We start from the raw sequence: 20,559 nt of genomic DNA, 5'->3' as shown, positions 1-20,559 counted from the left end.
AGCAATCGAATATAAATCAACATTGAATGCAATAAGGTTTAGAATACAACAGCATAATCTTTAGCAGAAGCAACATAGAATGAGGCTAAAAATAATAACAATCAAATGTCAAGTTGACCATTTATTATTTATAACAATCACTACACGCTTGAAGATTACATTTCTTATTAGAAAAAAAAAAAAAAAAAAAAGATTACATCTCTAATTAGGATATTGGTGGGGGGCACAAAGTGACCCTGCAAAAGATTCTTAGGATACACTGGATTTTTTTGAGATCTTAAAACTCATGCTCAACTTGTTCTACAATTTTGCAAAAAAAAATTGTTCTACAGCTTTCAAGAGTTTAACCATAAAAATCAAGATTTCCTCACACTATAATATCACAAGTTATCAGTGTCACGTCTACAAATACCGCCTTCCAGCAAAACTGTTGGTTCCTAGGTTTGCTTTAGAAACTGGGCATCTTTGAAAATATTAAGGCTCCAATGAATCTAAATAAGATCAACTGTATATGGTATAGATTGTCACATGCTTTACCCTGCAAGAGGAAAATAATACAGATTAAGATTTAATGTCGTTAATATTCATTGAAAGTCAAGATCACTACTGATCATGAGAAGGGGAGGATAAAAAGCATTACATTATTGTTTATCGTCTGTCAGTATTAAGTAAAATTTATGCTCATGATGATTATGGCCAAGGTACAAATAAGGGTATGGCTAAAGTACAAATAAGGGTATGCTGTTTTAGGAGGCACAAAGATTACGTAATAGTAATGGTTAGGAACCACAAAAATACTGGGCCAGTGAAAGTGTAGTGTCACTTATTTAAACTCCACCCCGCAAATTTTATCAACTTCAATTTTATAAGAATGATTCATATATCCCAAGTGCTTTTCCACTAACCAAGCAACTTTTCAACTAACCAAACAAAAAAGTGAAAAATTATCTTTCATCCTACTCAGTTTTCTACTCACCCAACTTCATACCTACTCACTATTTATCTCCACATACAAACACACCCTAAATGTCAATCACTACACAATTTATTAATGCACATTTTACAAAACACCCAACTTCATACCTACTCACTATTTATCTCCACATGCAAACACACCATAAATGTCAATCAACACAATTTATTAATGCACATTTTACAAAATCAGGGAAAAAAATTAAATAATCCAATAATATTATAGTATCAAGAAAAAACATAAGACCAGAGGGAGTATCAAGAAAAAACGAGACATGGACACGAATGCATGCCGCTGATTAGAATGAGGGATCCATATTCTACTTCTCTATGTACCGTTCATGATGAAAAAAATGATGATTTGGGTCAGGAGGGATTACCTCACCTTACTATAAGTTTATGGGGACTCGCAAACCATCATGAGAAAGCTGCACCGGAATTCCTTCCCTAAGCACATTCATAGAAGAGTCAACTCTATCATTTTCAAAAATACATAACATACCAGAGGAGTACAATGATAAATATTACATCTACATGATCATGCTACTATCAGATTGTTGGGTCAATTATTACAAAATGTATTAGCAACAGTCAATATTTGACTTATTTACAAATGGATACCTTCTGGACCACTCTTTCAAAAACTCATTGTCCTTGTGGTGATCAAACTCATGAGTCATTCCAATCAATAGGGTTTGCTTTGGACACAACCTCTTCACAATTTCAAGAGTCTGTAAAATGACCAATTAATAATATTTTACCACCAGTGAGATAGTGTAACATTCAATTTGCAAAATTGAAAACAAACCTGTGGAAAACAAAGATGGACATTATGCGATCCAGTCTGTAGTGACACAAAAAAAAACAGAGAAAAACTATTAGATAACTATACCCGATTAGTTAATTAGTTTAAATGGTTGGTTATTTCTTCATAGATGATAGGATATATAAACTATAGGGAGAGAAATAAAAATAGAAGCTTGTTTTTGGTTTAGGGAATAAGAGCCTGCGTTCCTCGAACATCCGGAACCAGAAGGTTAGAGTCCTCTGCAATATCCTTGTCTCTTGCTCCTCATTTATGATCTTGTATTCCATTGATATTTATATACAGGACCATAGCAGATATTTTCTATCAACGAACACAATTTCCTTTCTATATTCCATTACACACTTATGACCAAATTCACTATATTCCATTACGCATTTATGATAATGGTTAATACTCCAATAATTAATTGGGTTCTATTAGAATCATTTATCAATGAGAAAGTAAGGAAATAAGACAACTAAAACACAGAATTGACAACTGTGTATCAGAAAATTCTCAATAAAGTAACTTGACTTTTCTATCGGGGGGGTTTATTATTTTGAAGTTGAAGAAATGCCGATATCCCTAAATTTTTTAAAGCATCTAGGTTCAGCACAAATACACACTGAGTAATCATCTAATGGCCTTCTCCAGTCATGTTATTGAACAAGTAACAAAGAACAGACGTTCCTCTTGTATGAGAAAAACGAAATATGGTTCAGAAAATTTACTTCTGCAAAGAGACACTATAGTCTATCAGGTTTGACAAAGTGATATATATTTTCATTTTATATTTTTCCTATTTTCAAAGGTTTGTGCTAGACACAATCAAAATAAATCTCTGATATTCCACTAAACAAAATAACACATAGTTGAATCAAATCTAGCTGTAGGAAACACCAGGGAAGTAAGAAGCAGTTTATCACAGAGCAAGTAAGCAAAATCCCCTCCTTAAGAGAGAGTGACATTAAGTAAGAATCTGAGAAGAACAACTTACCAGAAATAAAGCATGCTGAGAATCTGACCCTATATAATGAATATCTAAATATTTGCATTTTATGCCCAAAAAAAATTGACAACAGAACTACTGACCCTATATAATGAATCCAATATTAGAAGATCCAACTGTCCAGCTCCACTTTTCGAAATGACTGTAAAAAGGAAATTTATTGCTAAATGTTAGATATAAAAATCATAAATCAAATGACGATATGTAAGAAAGCCCCCTAAATGATGAAACAAATAGATAAGTTATGTCATAGCACACTCGTAGTCCAATTTTGGGAGATGGAACTGAAGAAATACATATGTCCAAGCACGAAGGTATTTCAAATCATACCATATTCTGTACTCGCGGGAATCCGTGAAACATCAGATATATAAGCCACCCTACTTTTCTCACCAAAAAGAAATCCCAAACAGATGTAATCCTCTCCATGCATTACCTACATCCACAAAAAACAGTAAAGTCCTCGTATAAAAGGAGTAAAGCATTCTTAATATAAGGAAAAAGATAGTGCAATTAACTGGTAAAGGAGTGAATTTCAATCCTGATGCAAAAAATGGCTGATTGCAGTCATCAGTGATAATGTTCCAGGCCATCTGAGCAACCCTTCGTATTTCTTGTCCTTCCTTGCGTTGTTTCTGAACCAAATAAGGAAACTTCTCTTCTATGCTGTTGCAAAGTTTTAAACCATGGATTCAACTACTTGAGAGCATAGGATAGCCCATACAATCAAAGAAAAGGTGCATCATAATTCATGCTGAGATAGGAGTCACATTGCAATCTATGGGTTAAGGGATCAACACATGCTCAAAATATAACTGGTCTCCCAGTATTGTTCTGCTAAATTTGATTTTTGGACAAGTTTTGGTTTGGCTTTTGTTTTTACTGGTTTCAATTATTTATTGTTACTGGTTGTGCTTACTGCTTTATATTTGGGACTTGGTATTGAATTTTTCTAGTATGGCTTATACTCTTTCAATTAATGAACTTTTCATTTGGCTTATAAAAAAAAAAGTCACATTCTAATCAAAACAATTTAACCAAATATACAAGCATCTGAGTTCAGTGATTGGGAAGTACACACGGCACAGTGGTTTCATCTCAAAGATTCATACAGTTGCGATACTGCACATAATATCCTGGGATATCAACAGAATTATATTATCTATATTAAAGAATAAAAAATATAGAGCAACATTGATCAATAAGGTACCTTTTAACAGATTGGTAAGTGATTCAACTTGCTGAACTTTATTGTTAAAGATACATATTGGGATAATTAACCACAAAGAACTTCAACAAAAATCCATGTGCTTATCTATATCTTTTAAGAGCATTTATCTAGGGTGCAAATGATCTATACCAGAACTTTTAGTTTAAGTAAGTGAGATAACTAATATTAACGATAATGGTTCTCTTACTATTTCTGAGACTATTTGATAGTTAGGTTGCTTTTTAATGTCTTAGATCTTAAGATTTGTTTATGTAGGTTTCGAAAATAGAGGGAAGTTGCATGTAATTTAACTATTTAAGACAATTACATATCAAAACACACAACGGTCACTAGAGGTACCTATCCATTGAATGCTGACTCAGGTAGATGGGGGTGGGATCAATATCATTTGTTGGACTAAAAGGCTGCACAGCTCGTACATCATCCAATCCAAGGACTGCATCAGCATGTTCATGAGTCAAAATAATCTGCAACTCAACCAAAGAACTAGTTTTTTATTCTCAAAGACTGAAAATTTCAGGTCAATTCAAATTTCAAGGAACATACCGTAGACAAAAGGAAGAAAATCTAGGCTAAAAACAAATTGTAGTCAATCCATGTTCTTGAATATCATGTCAGTAGCAATACGATTCTTAATGACTTATGATTCATTTTTATGCTGTTTTTCCTAAAATGAATTTCTTCCCAGGAGCTGGGAGGATGTAAGATTTTATGTGCAGCTGTGAAGAATTTTAATGTGCCTGTACAGAACAGAACAGCGCCATAGAATCAGATTACAAAATGAACCAATGGCAACTAGAAATTTTAAGGGGTTCTGCTCTGGTTATTGACATTCTCATTTTTCACAGCATGTAACATAGCTTCAATTTCTTTGTTAATTAGTGGTGGACTGGTGGTACAGTCTATTGCTTTGTCTACTCACCTTACCAGTTTTATAACCAACACAGAAATGACAACATTACTGAGTGTTTCCTTAAGAAATATTTTGATGCTATAGCCATGGCCCTTTTCTTTCTCTTCATGGCATACCCTAGAAACCTTTACCAGCATACATCTGAAATGAAATATCCCTTAAAAATCAGATGCTCTGCGACAGGCCAACTCTTATGATTTCATCCTGCCCGTTAATAATCCTTCATCTTTTGACTTGTTGGACTCATTTGAAGACAATGTCCTAATAATAATGTATATTTTTACAGATCCTAATAGTCATTTATCTATTTTTATGAAAAGTTGCTCGTGGGACTCGCGTGTCAAAAGGAAAGAGAGTACTTACACAAGCCAATCACTAAATCAAGCTTCAATACAATAATGCAGTTCAATCTACAATGAAAATTCAACACAAAAACGTTGACAGAATTAACTCACAGAATCGATTCTTGGAATCCGATGATGAACAAACCATCGAAGCACAGTCTCCCTAAACGTCTTGCCAACATCAATCAATATATAATTATGATTACCACCGCTTCCACAATAATCAATTAACATCGAAGTATTACACCTACAAATCCACAAAACGAACATCACATCAACAAAAACGATGAATCGCGATCATCAATGACGAATGTGTTGAAAATTGAAAGAGAGTACCTGTAATTAGGGTTTTTCTCCGGTGGGATCGACAATGACTGAGCGCAAACGGAACAAGGAGGATCAGAGGGATTGATGAGACACAGTACATTGGGAACCATACTTGAACAGCCTGTTCCGAGAAAGATCAACGCCGATTCAGAGGGAGGAGTTCCGTCGTCGGTGCCGTTGGATGTGGCCATGGCGTCGCCGTAGATCCAGAAGAGATGAGAGAGAAAGAAGAGAGAGAAGAAAATGAGAAGAAAGAAGAAGGAAGGTGGAAAATATATTTTCTATTTTTATTGTACGTAGAAGATTCATACCCGCCAAAATCAACTGCTTTTTCGTGATTATGCAATAAATATTTTGAGAAATGATATTTGTACAACCATTTTACTACAACTTTTTGACAGTTTTATCTCTCATACTCATATTATATTTTTATTCTCTCTCTTCCTTTTTCTTTCTCTATTATTTTGGATCAATGACGAGAGAATATAAAAATTGTCATCAAAGTTGTCGAAAATGGTTGTACATATATCACTACTCAATCGGTAAAGAGCATAAATTGATATTTGTCTCGTTAAAAATCTAATAAGATAAAACTCTCGTTAAAAATCTAATAAGATAAAACTTTGGTGAAGTAAAAAAGAGTAGATCATACAAAAGTTTAAACCCTTAGCAAAAGTAAAACATCGACAAAAACAATGATCAAGAAAGCCTTAAACACTTAAAATAAATCTTAAACACAAGAATGGATAGAGAAATATTTAAAAGTTGTAACTAAGAGATAATGTTTGAAAATCATACATTACATTTTAACCACGAAACTTGATTTGGATATATTGTAACGCCCACTTTGATAGTGTCTAGAATAATCAAAAGTGCGTTAAAACTGATATTGGATACATTAATTTTTACAATACAACATTGTCATCAAGGTACAAATCAACCACTACAACGGCCAAAGTTTTAAGATACATTGTTCCACTTAGAAGTTAGTCGTACAAGTCTAAAAATATACAACCATTTTACAACAAGTGTCATAATTATACATATGCATCAACTATTCTAACACCATGATGAAGTCCTTGCAAGCACCTCACTCCTGAACCTTTTCTTTACCTTTTCCGCGGAAAGCCTGAGAACCTGAACAAATAAGGAGAGGGATGAGACATAATGCCTCAGTGAGTTCTATCTAACCCTAGCTAGTGATAACCTCGGGGAAGGCCTATGGTTACCACGTGTCTACTTTACAACCTGACGGTTGATTATACGTGTGTGGGGATTGTTTTTCTAGACGGCAGTGCATGCTAAATCCGTCATAGGTTCAACTTACTTGTTATAGGCTCAATATCTCTAAATGTGACATCGCGGTTAAGGGGTAAATCTAAGTCCGCTAATCCAAGATACTCTCTAAGCATCGAGGCCTTTACATATGCCACATTGCTAAGTCGGACGATTAGGGGAAAACCTACGATCGTCATCGACAAAACTATCTTTAACTGTTCTATTCTGAAGTTTAAACGTATCTAACGTCATATCATAGTCAACAATAATTGAATTAAGAGTTAGTGTTGAACAACAACAATATCTGAATTCATTTTATGGAAAGCCCCGGGGTGGAGTAAACCCGAGCGCAAACCCTATCTGCTCGATGGAAACCTATCTAAGGTAAACCACCGGAACTCCCTAGTGACGTGTGGGTCCCTTACGGCTATTCCCGTTTCACCTAATGGAAACCTCTTGAAACCAACCTAGTGTGATCGCAAGAGACACGGCACATATATGTTGTTAAAACATTCTTAGTGAAAAAAATATCTAATCGTATCACAATCTATCATTCATAGTCTAAATGATGCTAATCTATTCTCGACACATTATGTCAAGTCTCTATGTTTCTTCCCTTGATAAACTATTACTTTCCCTTTCACATTCAAGTGATTCGTTCACAAGAAATCCTTAATGATTATGTTATGATTGCCATGATTTTTAATTCGAGAATCGCTACGTGTTAGATGCATTGCCTAGATGTCGTTTTGGGGTTATAGGATCGTAAAACGATGAAAGAAATACTTCGGAACGCACCACCGACCCAAGGGAGGGCCAAAAGGCCAAAATTAAGTTGGCCACTCCAGAAGGCTGCGCTAATAGCGCCCCTGGAGCGTGGCTTTTCTGGGGAGCTACGCTATTAGCGTAGAATTTCGCTAATAGCGTAGTTCTTCGGGCCTGTGGTACCAAAATTGCAATTTTTGACCCAAAACGCATCCTAATGCTTCCTGCAATGCACCAAAACATCCAGCAACATACCAAAGCAATAAATAACATATTTCATGGCAAACTTAACAAATATTCATCAAGAATTAGCTTTGAAGTTCATAAACACATCTAGCACAAATCATAGCTTACACACCAAGAAAGCTCAAACCAAAGGAAGGTTTTTCTAACTAAGAACTCACCTTGCCCAAGAGAAATAAGATTCAAGTGTTTCTAAGCTTAAACCAAACCCTAGGTAGACAAGAATCAAAAGAGAGAGCTTGCTTCTACAATCTTTAGGTGTTTTCCATCAAGAACTTCTTATCCCTTTTCATGATGCTTGCCTCAAGGAATTATCACAAAGAGTGGGTGATTTTGAGAGAAGTTTGGGACCGAAATTGTAGAGAGAAGGAAGAGAGAAATATTGTTGAAAACCTAGAGAGAGAAAGTTCCCATGAAAATGAATATTTTGGGACCTTTTGCCCTTAAATACCCCTAAAACTCAAATTCCAATTACGCCCCTAAACTCAGACGCGCGCACTCTCCTCGTTAACTGACGTTACTCGCAATATAAATGGACGGGGTATTACACTCTACCCCCCTTAAAAAAATTTCGTCCTCGAAATTTAGAATTTACCTGGAAACAATTGCGGATACTGCTTCAACATTTCTGATTCTAGTTCCCACGTAGCTTCACCATCCGGTGAACCTTTCCATACCACCTTCACTATAGGAATTTCTTTGCTTCTGAGTGTTTTGACATCACGATCTACTATCATGTCTGGTTCCGGTTGAAATGTCAAATCTGATTTCAACTCTATAGAATCCAATTCAACTGGTTGGAAAGGATCCGGTACATACTTCTTCAGTTGGGATACGTGAAACACATCATGTATACCTGACATTGCTGGAGGTAGAGCTAGTTGATAAGCCACTGGTCCGACACGCTTGAGTATCAAGAACGGTCCTACGTACCTTGGACACAATTTCTTAATCTTGAAAGTACCCCTCAAGCCCAATTTGGGAGTAACTTTTAAGAATACATGATCACCTTCATTGAACTCTAAAGGTCTTCGTCGATTGTCCGCATAACTCTTTTGACGACTTTGAGCTATCCTCATCTTTTCTTGAATTGATTTAATCTTCAAGGTTGTCTCTTGAATGATTTCTGGTCCAAGAATACTCTTATCTCCTACCTCAGCCTAACATAAGGGAGTTCTACACTTCCTACCATACAAAGCTTCGTAAGGTGCCATCCCAATACTAGAGTGGTAGCTATTGTTGTAGGAAAACTCTATCAAAGGTAAGTGATGACTCCAACTTCCACCATCTTCCAAAATGCAAGCACGTAACATATCTTCTAAAGTCTGGATAGTCCTCTCTGTTTGACCATCAGTCTGCGGATGATGAGACGTACTCAGCTTCAAGCGAGCCCCTAAAGCCCTTTGGAAAGCCTTCCAGAATTGTGAAGTAAAAATGGGATCTCTATCTGACACGATACTCACTGGAACACCGTGTAACTTAACTATTTCTGAAATGAACAAGTCTGCGTACTGAGATGCTTTGTAGGTAGATTTAACCGGTAAGAAATGAGCCGACTTGGTTAATCTATCCACAATTACCCAAATGGAGTCATGTCCCTTCTGAGTACGAGGTAGACCTCCCACAAAGTCCATAGATATCTGCTCCCATTTCCACTGAGGAATCTCTAGCGGTTGTAGCAACCCCGCTGGTCTTTGATGTTCAATCTTAACTTGTTGGCACACCAGGCATCTAGCTACAAAGTCAGCAATATCTAATTTCATTCCAAGCCACCAATAATCTCTCTTTAAATCTCGATACATCTTGGTAACACCAGGATGAATCGAGAAATTACTCTTGTGTGCTTCTCCTAAAATCATCCTTTTAAGGTCTGCGTCATTCGGTACACAAATTCTTCCTTCGAATAAAATTGCCCCATCCGAAGCTATAGAAAATTCTGGATGACCAATCCTCCTTCGTAAGTCACCATCTGACTCCTGTGCTTGTACAATTCTTGACCGTAAATCACAAGAGATTTCTAATTTGTGTAACCAAATACCATCAACATCCTCTGTGGCTTCAAGGTTAAGGTCTTGGACCTCCTCGTGCAACTTGCAAACATGCATTTTTACTTCGGCTTGGATCAAGGCTTTACGACTCAATGCATCCGCTACAACATTGGCTTTTCCTGGATGATATTTCAAATCAAAATCGAAGTCCTTTAGGTATTCCATCCAACGCCTCTGCCTCATATTCAGATCCCTCTGATCAAACAAGTACTTCAAACTCTTGTGATCGCTAAACAACTCAAATTGTGCTCCATACAAATGATGTCTCCAACTCTTCAAAACAAACATTATGGCCGCCAATTCTAGATCATGGGTGGGATAGTTTTCTTCATGAGTCTTGAGCTGCCTAGATGCATAAGATATCACATTGTTTTCTTGCATGAGTACTCCTCCAAGTCCTTTAGACGATGCATCACAAAACACAACATATCTCTTCTCCGGGTCTGGAAGAGTCAAGACTGGTGCTTGTGTTAACTTCTTCTTCAGAGTCTTAAAACACTTCTCACATTCTTCATCCCACTCAAAAGGTATATCTTTCCTTGTGAGTCGGGTTAAGGGTAAAGCAATCTGGGAAAACTTCATAATGAAACGGCGATAATAACCAGCTAGTCCCAAAAAGCTTCGAACTTCTGACACATTCTTTGGTCTAGTCCAATTCTGAATGGCCTCTACCTTCGACTGATCCACTGCTACACCTCCCTGAGAAATAACATGACCCAGAAATCTGACTTCCGTTAGCCAAAACTCACATTTACTGAACTTTGCATACAATTGCTTCTCCCGAAGAATGTCCAACACTATTCTCAAATGTTGAGCATGTTCCTGCGGGTTCTTGGAATAAACCAAAATGTCATCAATGAAAATAATGACAAACTGATCTAGATATGGCTGAAAAATCTGATTCATATAGTCCATGAAAACTGCTGGGGCATTAGTTACACCGAATGACATGACCAAAAATTCATAGTGCCCGTATCGTGTTCTGAAAGCCGTCTTGGACACATCTGAAGACTTGATACGAATCTGATGATATCCCGATCTGAGATCAATTTTCGAGAATACCGACGCCCCCTTGAGTTGATCTAACAAGTCATCAATCCTTGGTAAAGGATACTTGTTCTTGATAGTCACCTTATTCAGCTGGCGATAATCAATACACAACCTCATGCTACCATCCTTCTTCTTGACTAACAATACAGGTGCACCCCAAGGCGACACACTAGGCCTGATGAAATGCTTTTGAATAAGCTCTTCTAACTGGGTTTTCAATTCTTTGAGCTCTAGGGGAGACATTCTATAAGGTGCTACTGATACTGGCTCTGCTCCTGGAATCAAATCAATTGAAAACTCAACTTCTCTTTCAGGAGGTAAACTTGTGATATCTGCCGGAAAAACATCCAAATATTCACTGACAATTGGAATGTCGCTAGGGCTTAAATCTGTTTCTGGAGTCACAGTGAGCATAACATAAAATCTCTTATCTTGAGCACAGATAAACTGAGCCATCTGATATGTGTGCTTAATCAATTCTGACAAGGCTACTCCTTCCATCGTATCACTAGTTGGCATATAGATACTCTTTTCTGCGCACCCTATATACACATGATTTGCTGACAACCAATCCATCCCCAAAATCACATCAAGTTGTTTCATCGGGAGACATACTAAATCTATATAATACGTCTTGCTAGACACAGTGATAGGACAATTCTCACAAACATAATTAGCTACAACTCCTCCATCGGTGGCCGTAGTCACCAACATAGGGGGATTTAGTAATGAAACAGACAATTGAAGAGTTTCCACACATTGAAAAGAAATAAAGGAACGTGAGGCACCACAATCAAACAAAACTCTAATGGGATTCTGACCAAGAAAACACATACCGCCAATCAAGTCTTCATTTTCTTGAGCCTTCTTCCCATCCAATGAGTACACCCTGCCTCTAGTCATTGTAGTGCTTGCTCCTTTGCCTTTGTCTCCTCTATTTGGACAATTTGCCATGTAATGTCCTGTCTGGCCACAAGCATAACAAGAGTTATCACCCAGCTTACATTCCCCCATATGAGCTTTTCCACATTTCTTACAAGTTGGATAGGATCTGAAAGAACCCGACTGTTTACCCCTCTGAGGAGACCCCTTTGGCTTCAACTTCTCATGATGTCTATCAACAAAGCTACCTCTTCTTCTATCGAAGGCTGTGGTACCTTCTTTAACAGCTTTGTCAAAACCTCTTTCAGCTTCCAAGCTGTTATGCACCATCTCATCAAAGTTTGTCAATCTCTGTTGACTGACCACCGTATACAGCTCACCCCTCAAAGCATGCTTATAATGATTAACCTTCCACATTTCATTATCCGCATACTCATCGTGAGTTGAGTAATGGGACAACTCCTCGAACTTCTTGGTAAAATCAGTCACGGACATGTTACCCTGTTTCAAGTGAAGAAATTCTTGTTCTTTTCTGACCTTGAATGTCAAAGGAAGGTACTTCTCTTTCATCACTTGCTTAAAATTCTCCCAAGTCAACTCTACCCCACTAGCCTCCATCCTACGTCGAGCAGTTTCCCACCAATCCTGGGCTGCACCTCGGAATTGATTAGTTGCAAAGATCACCTTTTCCTCCTCGGTACAGTTGGCCATAAGGAAAATCTTTTCCATATGCTTAATCCACCTCTTAGCCTCTGGTGGTTCACCGCTACCATCGAACTCTGGAGGATGGTTCCGATTGTACTCTCGGAAAGCCGGGTTTCCCACAACTGGAGGTGGAGGATGTTGTTGATGCACTCCCGGACCTTGTTGCATAGCTGCAACCCACTGCTGATGGGATTGAGCATTCTGCTGGATCTGCTGTTGCATCATTTGCATCATCTGCTGATTCTGCTGCATCAACTGTGCCCACATTTGAGCACTAGGATTCTCATTCTCCTGATCATTCTGATTATTCCTTGGCCGGCCTCGTCCTCTTCTCGCTCCGGACATCTTCTCTCTAAAAGTCATATTTAAGTCAAAGTGATCAATTTCAACCAAATATAACAATGAGGACAATATCCTAAACTCAAAAGAACGGCTACTTGGATTGTAATTTTAATGACCCAAGGCACGATCTGAAACGACCTGCTCTGATACCAAATTGTAACGCCCACTTTGATAGTGTCTAGAGTAATCAAAAGTGCGTTAAAACTGATATTGGATACATTAATTTTTACAATACAACATTGTCATCAAGGTACAAATCAACCACTCCAACGGCCAAAGTTTTAAGATACATTGTTCCACTTAGAAGTTAGTCGTACAAGTCTAAAAATATACAACCATTTTACAACAAGTGTCATAATTATACATATGCATCAACTATTCTAACACCATGATGAAGTCCTTGCAAGCACCTCACTCCTGAACCTTTTCTTTACCTTTTCCGCGGAAAGCCTGAGAACCTGAACAAATAAGGAGAGGGATGAGACATAATGCCTCAGTGAGTTCTATCTAACCCTAGCTAGTGATAACCTCGGGGAAGGCCTATGGTTACCACGTGTCTACTTTACAACCTGACGGTTGATTATACGTGTGTGGGGATTGTTTTCCTAGACGGCAGTGCATGCTAAATCCGTCATAGGTTCAACTTACTTGTTATAGGCTCAATATCTCTAAATGTGACATCGCGGTTAAGGGGTAAATCTAAGTCCGCTAATCCAAGATACTCTCTAAGCATCGAGGCCTTTACATATGCCACATTGCTAAGTCGGACGATTAGGGGAAAACCTACGATCGTCATCGACAAAACTATCTTTAACTGTTCTATTCTGAAGTTTAAACGTATCTAACGTCATATCATAGTCAACAATAATTGAATTAAGAGTTAGTGTTGAACAACAACAATATCTGAATTCATTTTATGGAAAGCCCCGGGGTGGAGTAAACCCGAGCGCAAACCCTATCTGCTCGATGGAAACCTATCTAAGGTAAACCACCGGAACTCCCTAGTGACGTGTGGGTCCCTTACGGCTATTCCCGTTTCACCTAATGGAAACCTCTTGAAACCAACCTAGTGTGATCGCAAGAGACACGGCACATATATGTTGTTAAAACATTCTTAGTGAAAAAAATATCTAATCGTATCACAATCTATCATTCATAGTCTAAATGATGCTAATCTATTCTCGACACATTATGTCAAGTCTCTATGTTTCTTCCCTTGATAAACTATTACTTTCCCTTTCACATTCAAGTGATTCGTTCACAAGAAATCCTTAATGATTATGTTATGATTGCCATGATTTTTAATTCGAGAATCGCTACGTGTTAGATGCATTGCCTAGATGTCGTTTTGGGGTTATAGGATCGTAAAACGATGAAAGAAATACTTCGGAACGCACCACCGACCCAAGGGAGGGCCAAAAGGCCAAAATTAAGTTGGCCACTCCAGAAGGCTGCGCTAATAGCGCCCCTGGAGCGTGGCTTTTCTGGGGAGCTACGCTATTAGCGTAGAATTTCGCTAATAGCGTAGTTCTTCGGGCCTGTGGTACCAAAATTGCAATTTTTGACCCAAAACGCATCCTAATGCTTCCTGCAATGCACCAAAACATCCAGCAACATACCAAAGCAATAAATAACATATTTCATGGCAAACTTAACAAATATTCATCAAGAATTAGCTTTGAAGTTCATAAACACATCTAGCACAAATCATAGCTTACACACCAAGAAAGCTCAAACCAAAGGAAGGTTTTTCTAACTAAGAACTCACCTTGCCCAAGAGAAATAAGATTCAAGTGTTTCTAAGCTTAAACCAAACCCTAGGTAGACAAGAATCAAAAGAGAGAGCTTGCTTCTACAATCTTTAGGTGTTTTCCATCAAGAACTTCTTATCCCTTTTCATGATGCTTGCCTCAAGGAATTATCACAAAGAGTGGGTGATTTTGAGAGAAGTTTGGGACCGAAATTGTAGAGAGAAGGAAGAGAGAAATATTGTTGAAAACCTAGAGAGAGAAAGTTCCCATGAAAATGAATATTTTGGGACCTTTTGCCCTTAAATACCCCTAAAACTCAAATTCCAATTACGCCCCTAAACTCAGACGCGCGCACTCTCCTCGTTAACTGACGTTACTCGCAATATAAATGGACGGGGTATTACATATACCCTTCTCATACCCCTCTCATTATCAGATTTGTAAATTCCTTTTAAGGAAGATTGTGGTATCTTTCTCTTCATATTACTTTGTTCATTTTATTGTGAGATAGGCGAAATTGAACTCGCCAATTATGTAAATGTCTAGGAACATAAACATTAACTTAACAAAAAAAAAAATATTTGCTCAAAAAAATATATTAAGGACTAATTAAAAAAAATCAATTAAAAGAGCAAAAGTTCAATTTTGCTTTATTGATAAGTCAAATTGAATCATAATTTTTTTTTAACATCCCGAAGAATAAAAACTGAAATAAACTAATGAGGAGTTAAGGTAATATAATTAATTACCAACTCCTCTTATTTAAGAAAATAAATAATGCTCAATAATCTGCATTTATGTGACATATGAGTTTATTTTTGGCTATTCCTACAAAGGCCTCTTAGATATCCATCTACTAATCATGGCAAGACATTCTTCAGGCCGGTACTCGGCAGCTGTGTGTCCTCCACCCTGTAAATTTGATCAAGCCAAAAATTGCATATTGTTAAATTTTTAGGGAAACTCAGTGTGGCTGTAAATCTTCAATAGACTAATCAAGTGAAATATGTGTTTGTAAATTATAGTTGTAGCAGTTGAGGTACAAGTGACTTGCCTTCACAGTTGCAAATGTCATCCCATTCGAGTATGTCCTTGTGTATCTATACTTGCACAAAAATAAAATAAATATTAAATTAATTTGTTTTTTTTAGATAGATGACATTTGAATCAACAAAATTTGATATATTTGATTCAAATTTTGAACCAAATACATTAACGTTTGTTGACTAAATATATATAATATATCTTATAAATAGTTGAAGGGAGTAAAAATTATTGATCACTTTTTGAATTAAACTGTAAACTCTTACTTTAAGAAAGACCATTTCAGAAAAGAAAAAAGAAAAAAAAAATGTTAGCAACACTTTCTTAAAGAAAAAATAGAATAATTCTAGTAAAATTTATGTGAATACCCTGCAACTTGGCCCTCTGTATGCCACTGCCTCCAATCATCAACAATGGAGTAGTTTAAAGATTTTATCCATGCTTTTGTATCCAAGAATGGAATAGAAATGTCATGATCGCCACTGTTAACAATATATAAAATCTATTTGTCGTTAGAAAATTGAGATTAATTTGCATATTGTGACAATGTAAAACTTTTATATAACAAATCAAATCATATATATAAGAAATTGACATGAGAGATTATGAAACTAGTTCATCAGTGCTAATGCAATCATACGTCCATATGCAATTTATGAACATAGAGAAAGATTATTGACCTGTAGATTAGTGAACGGTAGCCTTTATCACTGAGATTTACATGATAATCGAAGCTGTTAGAGATATCTCCCGTATAAGGTATTTTATCAGAACGACGTTTCCATTTTCCAATAGTTCCCTGCAACACATGCAACCAAACGAGTATTATCGTGTGTGTGTGTCTATATATGTATGTATGGGTATAAAAACTACATACCTTGCGTATGTGTAGGGCTTCGCGAACAGTGCTATTGTTGGCCCAATAATCACTAAGTAATTGTGGGTAATTCTAACATCCGAGGAAACAAACATCAAGTTAACAAAATGTTTCGAGGTTATATATATAGATTAGGGGAAGATTAGAGTGTATGAAATAAGAACTTTTACCTATCGTGAAAAATACAAAATATTAATCATGATCGTTTGATTAAAATTAAGGCTGAGATAATTATATTCATTAAAATAATCAAGTGACTTTGACATCAAGAAAGACCGTCATGAGATTACCTTCCTTTTCTCCCCTCAATTTTTTCCTTTCATTCGACATTGAGGGTTGTGTGGTTATGAATTTTTGGAGGGGGTAATATTTTAAATATTTTTTTAATTCAATTTTTTGGGAGAGGAAGGGAGGCGGTCATAATCCCTCCTAGAGTTCCTCGTGAGCTTAACTCAGTTAGTAAGGACAATATATAATATATGTAAAGACCGGAGCTCGAACTCCGGCCAAAAAAATAAATAATCCCTCGTAGAGCATTTTTTTGTTCCCTCCAAATTAAGTTGGAAGGATTTAGAGGGGAGTTTTTTTTTTTGAGAGATTTTAGAGGGGAGTTGTAACTTACTATATTGGTGAAATTACCCTCATTTTTATTGTTAAAATCTTATCGTTTTTGAAATAATAAAAGTTTAGGTCTCATGTCCAATTGCTCTTCCTTTCCTTTTTTTTTTCTTTCACGTCAACTTCATTTTTTTTTTCCTTTGTCATCTCAAAATCAATTCAACTTGCGTTTTTCTTTTCCTTTCCATTTTTTGTTTCACGTCAATTTTCCTTTTTTCTTTTTAACTCAATTTTTTTCATTACATGGGTCAAAATTCGTGAACTTCACGAGATAATAAATCAAAATAATAATAATAAAGAAAAACATGTTTTTAATCTCGTCAAACTTGAACCTTTGCATCTTACTCTGCAAAACCTTGTCATCCAAAAACTGGCTTTTACTTAACATGGGATGAAAACACGAGTGTTGAAAGATTTGAAGGGTAAAACACTAAATTAGTTTTAAAATTCTTCTATTCCTTTATGTCAAACATATATTTAACTAAAATCAATCTACTCTTCTATTTTTTTTTTTTTAGAAGTCAAACCAACCCCTCAAAATTGGTACCAAAGAGAATCGAACCATAGACCTTGAGAGAAACACACTCTAAGGTCCAAAGCCAACACCACAAACCGGCCCAAGTGGGTTTATTTTGGTTTAAATATATATTTATTTAAAATAAAGCGGCGAAGCTAGCATAATTTTTTTTTGCAGGGGCCAAATTTAAAGAAAAAATAAATTGTTTTTAAAACCAACATATTAAATGGATCACACTTTAGATATATGTATATATATATATATATATATATATATATATATATATGCTCATTCTCGCATTATTTTTTCATAAATGGATCACACTTTAGATTGTACACATCCTTATTTTAGGCTTCATTTATTGAATCCCAACCGTGTGTAAAATATGCACAGTTCTAAATTGGTCCTATAATCCCAAAAAAAAATTAAAAAATTAACTTAGGACGCGGGTTCGAATCGACAATTTGATACTTCTTAACACTTATGGTGTGTTTGGTTTAGAAGAGAAGTTATGAAGAGAGAAGTAGGTAAGAGAGTTTGTGAAGAGAGAAAAAGGTAAGAAATAGAGTAGATTTGATGGATTGTTTGGTATAAAAGAGAAATGAGAGAAATAGAGAAGAGAAGTGTTGATTATATTGAAAAGTACAAAAATACACTTAAGCAAAATTAATATTAGTCAAAAAAAAAAAAACTTCACAACCACTAAAAAAAACTCATGAGCTTCTATCATGAACCAACCACTCCCCACCTTCCCGCTGCATCTCTCGTCGGTGAATCTCTTTCCACCCTACCACCAAGACCTTCCTTTTCATTTTATCCAACAACAAATTGGTTGTTTTTAATTTTAAATTTCACTCAAACAATTTGGAAATTGATTGATTTTTTCACAATCTAAAGTGAAATAGCAACGTCCACCACTGCAATTTTATTTTCAATCTCAGAACTGTGTTGTGTTGGTAGCAGAGCAAAGTTTGAAACACAACCACAATTGTCGAAGAGATTGTGTGTTTCTCTGCTAACTCTCTCGTTCCTCTTTCTCTCGTCTCTATTTCACATCTACCAAACGAGGCCTTATTGCATGTTGTTTCGTCTCTAAACTCTTTAATATAAAATAGGCTAAAGTGCACTTTTCCTCCCTTAACTTTCAAAAACTTGCAATTTTGGCCCCCTAACTATGAAAACTACAATTTTGGCCCCCTAAGTTTTAACCCCATTGCAAATTTAGTCCTTTTGGTCAAATTTGACCGGTCAATGCCCATGTGGCATGCCACGTGGGTAATTATTAAATTAAAAATAAATAAAAAAAGACACTTAATCATTTTTTAATTAAATAAATAAAAAATCTAATTAAAAATATTAAAAAAATCATAAAAAAAATATAAAAAAATTCTGGAAAAATGAAAAATAATAAAAAAAAATTGAAAAAAAATATGAAAATTAATAAAAAAATTGAACACAAATTCTGAAAATATTAAAAAATTCTGGAAAAATGAAAAATTAATAAAAAATTGAAAAAAAATATAAAAAAATTCTGGAAAATTGAAAAATTAATAAAAATGAAAAAAATTGAAAAAATACGGAAAAAATTTAAAAATTCTGGAAAAATTAATAAAAATAAAAAATGATTAAAAAAATAAAATAATCTAATAAAATGAAAAATAATGAAAAATAAAAATTCTGGAAAATATTTTAAAAAATTTCAAAATTTTCATTGTAATATGCATATTTCGAAATTTTCATTGTAAAATTCCCGGTTTATAAATACACAAAAATTCCCGGAAAAAATACTAATGAAAATTTCAAAATTTTGAAAAATACACAAAAAACCTAAGCTCGGTTTATAAATACACATATTTTTTCCCTTATTCTCGGTTTATAAATACACAAAAATTTCCGGTTTATAAATACACAAAAATTCCCGGAATTTTTTTTGGAAATAAATACACTGAAAAAACCTAAGTCGACATATATACTAATGAAAATTTCAAAATTAATTTCAAAAATTTCATTTTTTTAAAAATGATTAATCTTTATAATTTTTTCTAAAATATCGAAATTTTTTAATATTTTTTTCAATTTTTTATTAATTTTTCATTTTTCCAGAATTTTTTAATCTTTTTTATTTTTTTCAGAATTTTTCATTTTATTAGATTATTTTATTTTTTTAATCATTTTTTATTTTTATTAATTTTTCCAGAATTTTTAAATTTTTCCCGTATTTTTTCAATTTTTTATTTTTCGAGAATTTTAAAATTTTTTCCGTATTTTTTCATTTTTATTAATTTTTCAATTTTCCAGAATTTTTTATTTTTTTATTAATTTTTCGTTTTTCCAGAATTTTTTAAATATTTTTAATTAGATTTTTATTTATTTAATTAAAAAATGATTAAGTGGCTTTTTTTTATTTTTTTTAATTTAATAATTACCCACGTGGCATGCCACATAGACATTGACCGGTCAAAATTGCAATGGGGCCAAAATTGTAGTTTTCATAGTTAGGGGGCCAAAATTGCAAGTTTTTGAAAGTCAAGGGGGGAAAAGTGCACTTTAGCCTATAAAATAAAATGAAATAAATACCACAAGTAATTTTTTTTGAGGGAAAATACCACAAGTAATTGGATTTCAGATCAAAGTTTTTCTTTTCTAATACTTTCAATGCCCTTCGGCCGTAAAACCTAATCAAAATTGAACATAAAGCTAATCAAACAGATTTTGAAGGAGTTTTATATAGATTAAATTACAATCTCATTCTCTCAAAAATGCTTGATTTACAACGTCATCCCCTCTTATGTTAAAATATTCACTCTCATTTTTAAAAAGTAAACTTTATATTCA

General features: G+C 35.0%; 2 protein-coding genes across 3 annotated transcripts; both read right to left on the bottom strand.

The window, feature by feature from the left end:
• Positions 1-92: 92 nt before the first annotated feature.
• Positions 93-5,853, bottom strand: LOC146944253 (putative hydrolase C777.06c). 2 transcript variants are annotated; one of them, XM_085742655.1, is made up of 10 exons: positions 5,614-5,853; positions 5,389-5,524; positions 4,360-4,487; positions 3,308-3,455; positions 3,120-3,225; positions 2,873-2,931; positions 1,781-1,816; positions 1,594-1,703; positions 1,353-1,419; positions 93-538 (listed from the first exon to the last, which is right to left on the bottom strand). In XM_085742655.1, the coding sequence occupies exons 1-9, from the start codon at positions 5,793-5,795 to the stop codon at positions 1,362-1,364; spliced, it is 963 nt and encodes a 320-aa protein (XP_085598781.1). In that variant the 5' UTR covers positions 5,796-5,853; the 3' UTR covers positions 93-538; positions 1,353-1,361. The 2 variants fall into 2 exon arrangements, with proteins under 2 accessions (XP_085598781.1, XP_085598780.1); XM_085742654.1 differs by having other exon boundaries at positions 1,358-1,419.
• Positions 5,854-15,291: 9,438 nt separating this feature from the next.
• Positions 15,292-17,234, bottom strand: LOC146944252 (serine carboxypeptidase-like 9). The gene is made up of 6 exons (XM_085747927.1): positions 17,229-17,234; positions 16,590-16,661; positions 16,393-16,511; positions 16,081-16,194; positions 15,723-15,768; positions 15,292-15,580 (listed from the first exon to the last, which is right to left on the bottom strand). Exons 1-6 carry the CDS (start codon positions 17,232-17,234, stop codon positions 15,497-15,499), a joined length of 441 nt encoding a protein of 146 aa, XP_085604053.1. The 3' UTR covers positions 15,292-15,496.
• Between the last annotated feature and the right edge of the window lie 3,325 nt (positions 17,235-20,559).

Source organism: Medicago sativa, chromosome 2 (assembly GCF_051527215.1).
Source record: "Medicago sativa cultivar Bolivia chromosome 2, Bolivia_mono, whole genome shotgun sequence".
Lineage (NCBI taxonomy): Eukaryota > Viridiplantae > Streptophyta > Magnoliopsida > Fabales > Fabaceae > Medicago > Medicago sativa.
Note: the sequence above shows the minus strand (reverse complement) of the source record. Positions and strands in the feature narration are given on the sequence as shown.

Bases quoted from the DNA above. Each gene is read 5' to 3' on its own strand.
- LOC146944253 (XM_085742655.1), bottom strand. From the start codon at position 5,795: ATGGCCACATCCAACGGCACCGACGACGGAACTCCTCCCTCTGAATCG. The intron at 3,226-3,307 runs GTTAATTGCACT...TTGTGGATGTAG, and splicing joins TGAAATTCACTCCTTTACCA to GTAATGCATGGAGAGGATTA. The intron at 1,420-1,593 runs GTATCCATTTGT...GAATGTGCTTAG, and splicing joins TTGAAAGAGTGGTCCAGAAG to GGAAGGAATTCCGGTGCAGC.
- LOC146944252 (XM_085747927.1), bottom strand. The intron at 16,512-16,589 runs GTATGTAGTTTT...CATGTGTTGCAG, and splicing joins AAGCCCTACACATACGCAAG to GGAACTATTGGAAAATGGAA. The intron at 16,195-16,392 runs GTCAATAATCTT...TATTGTTAACAG, and splicing joins TACCGTTCACTAATCTACAG to TGGCGATCATGACATTTCTA.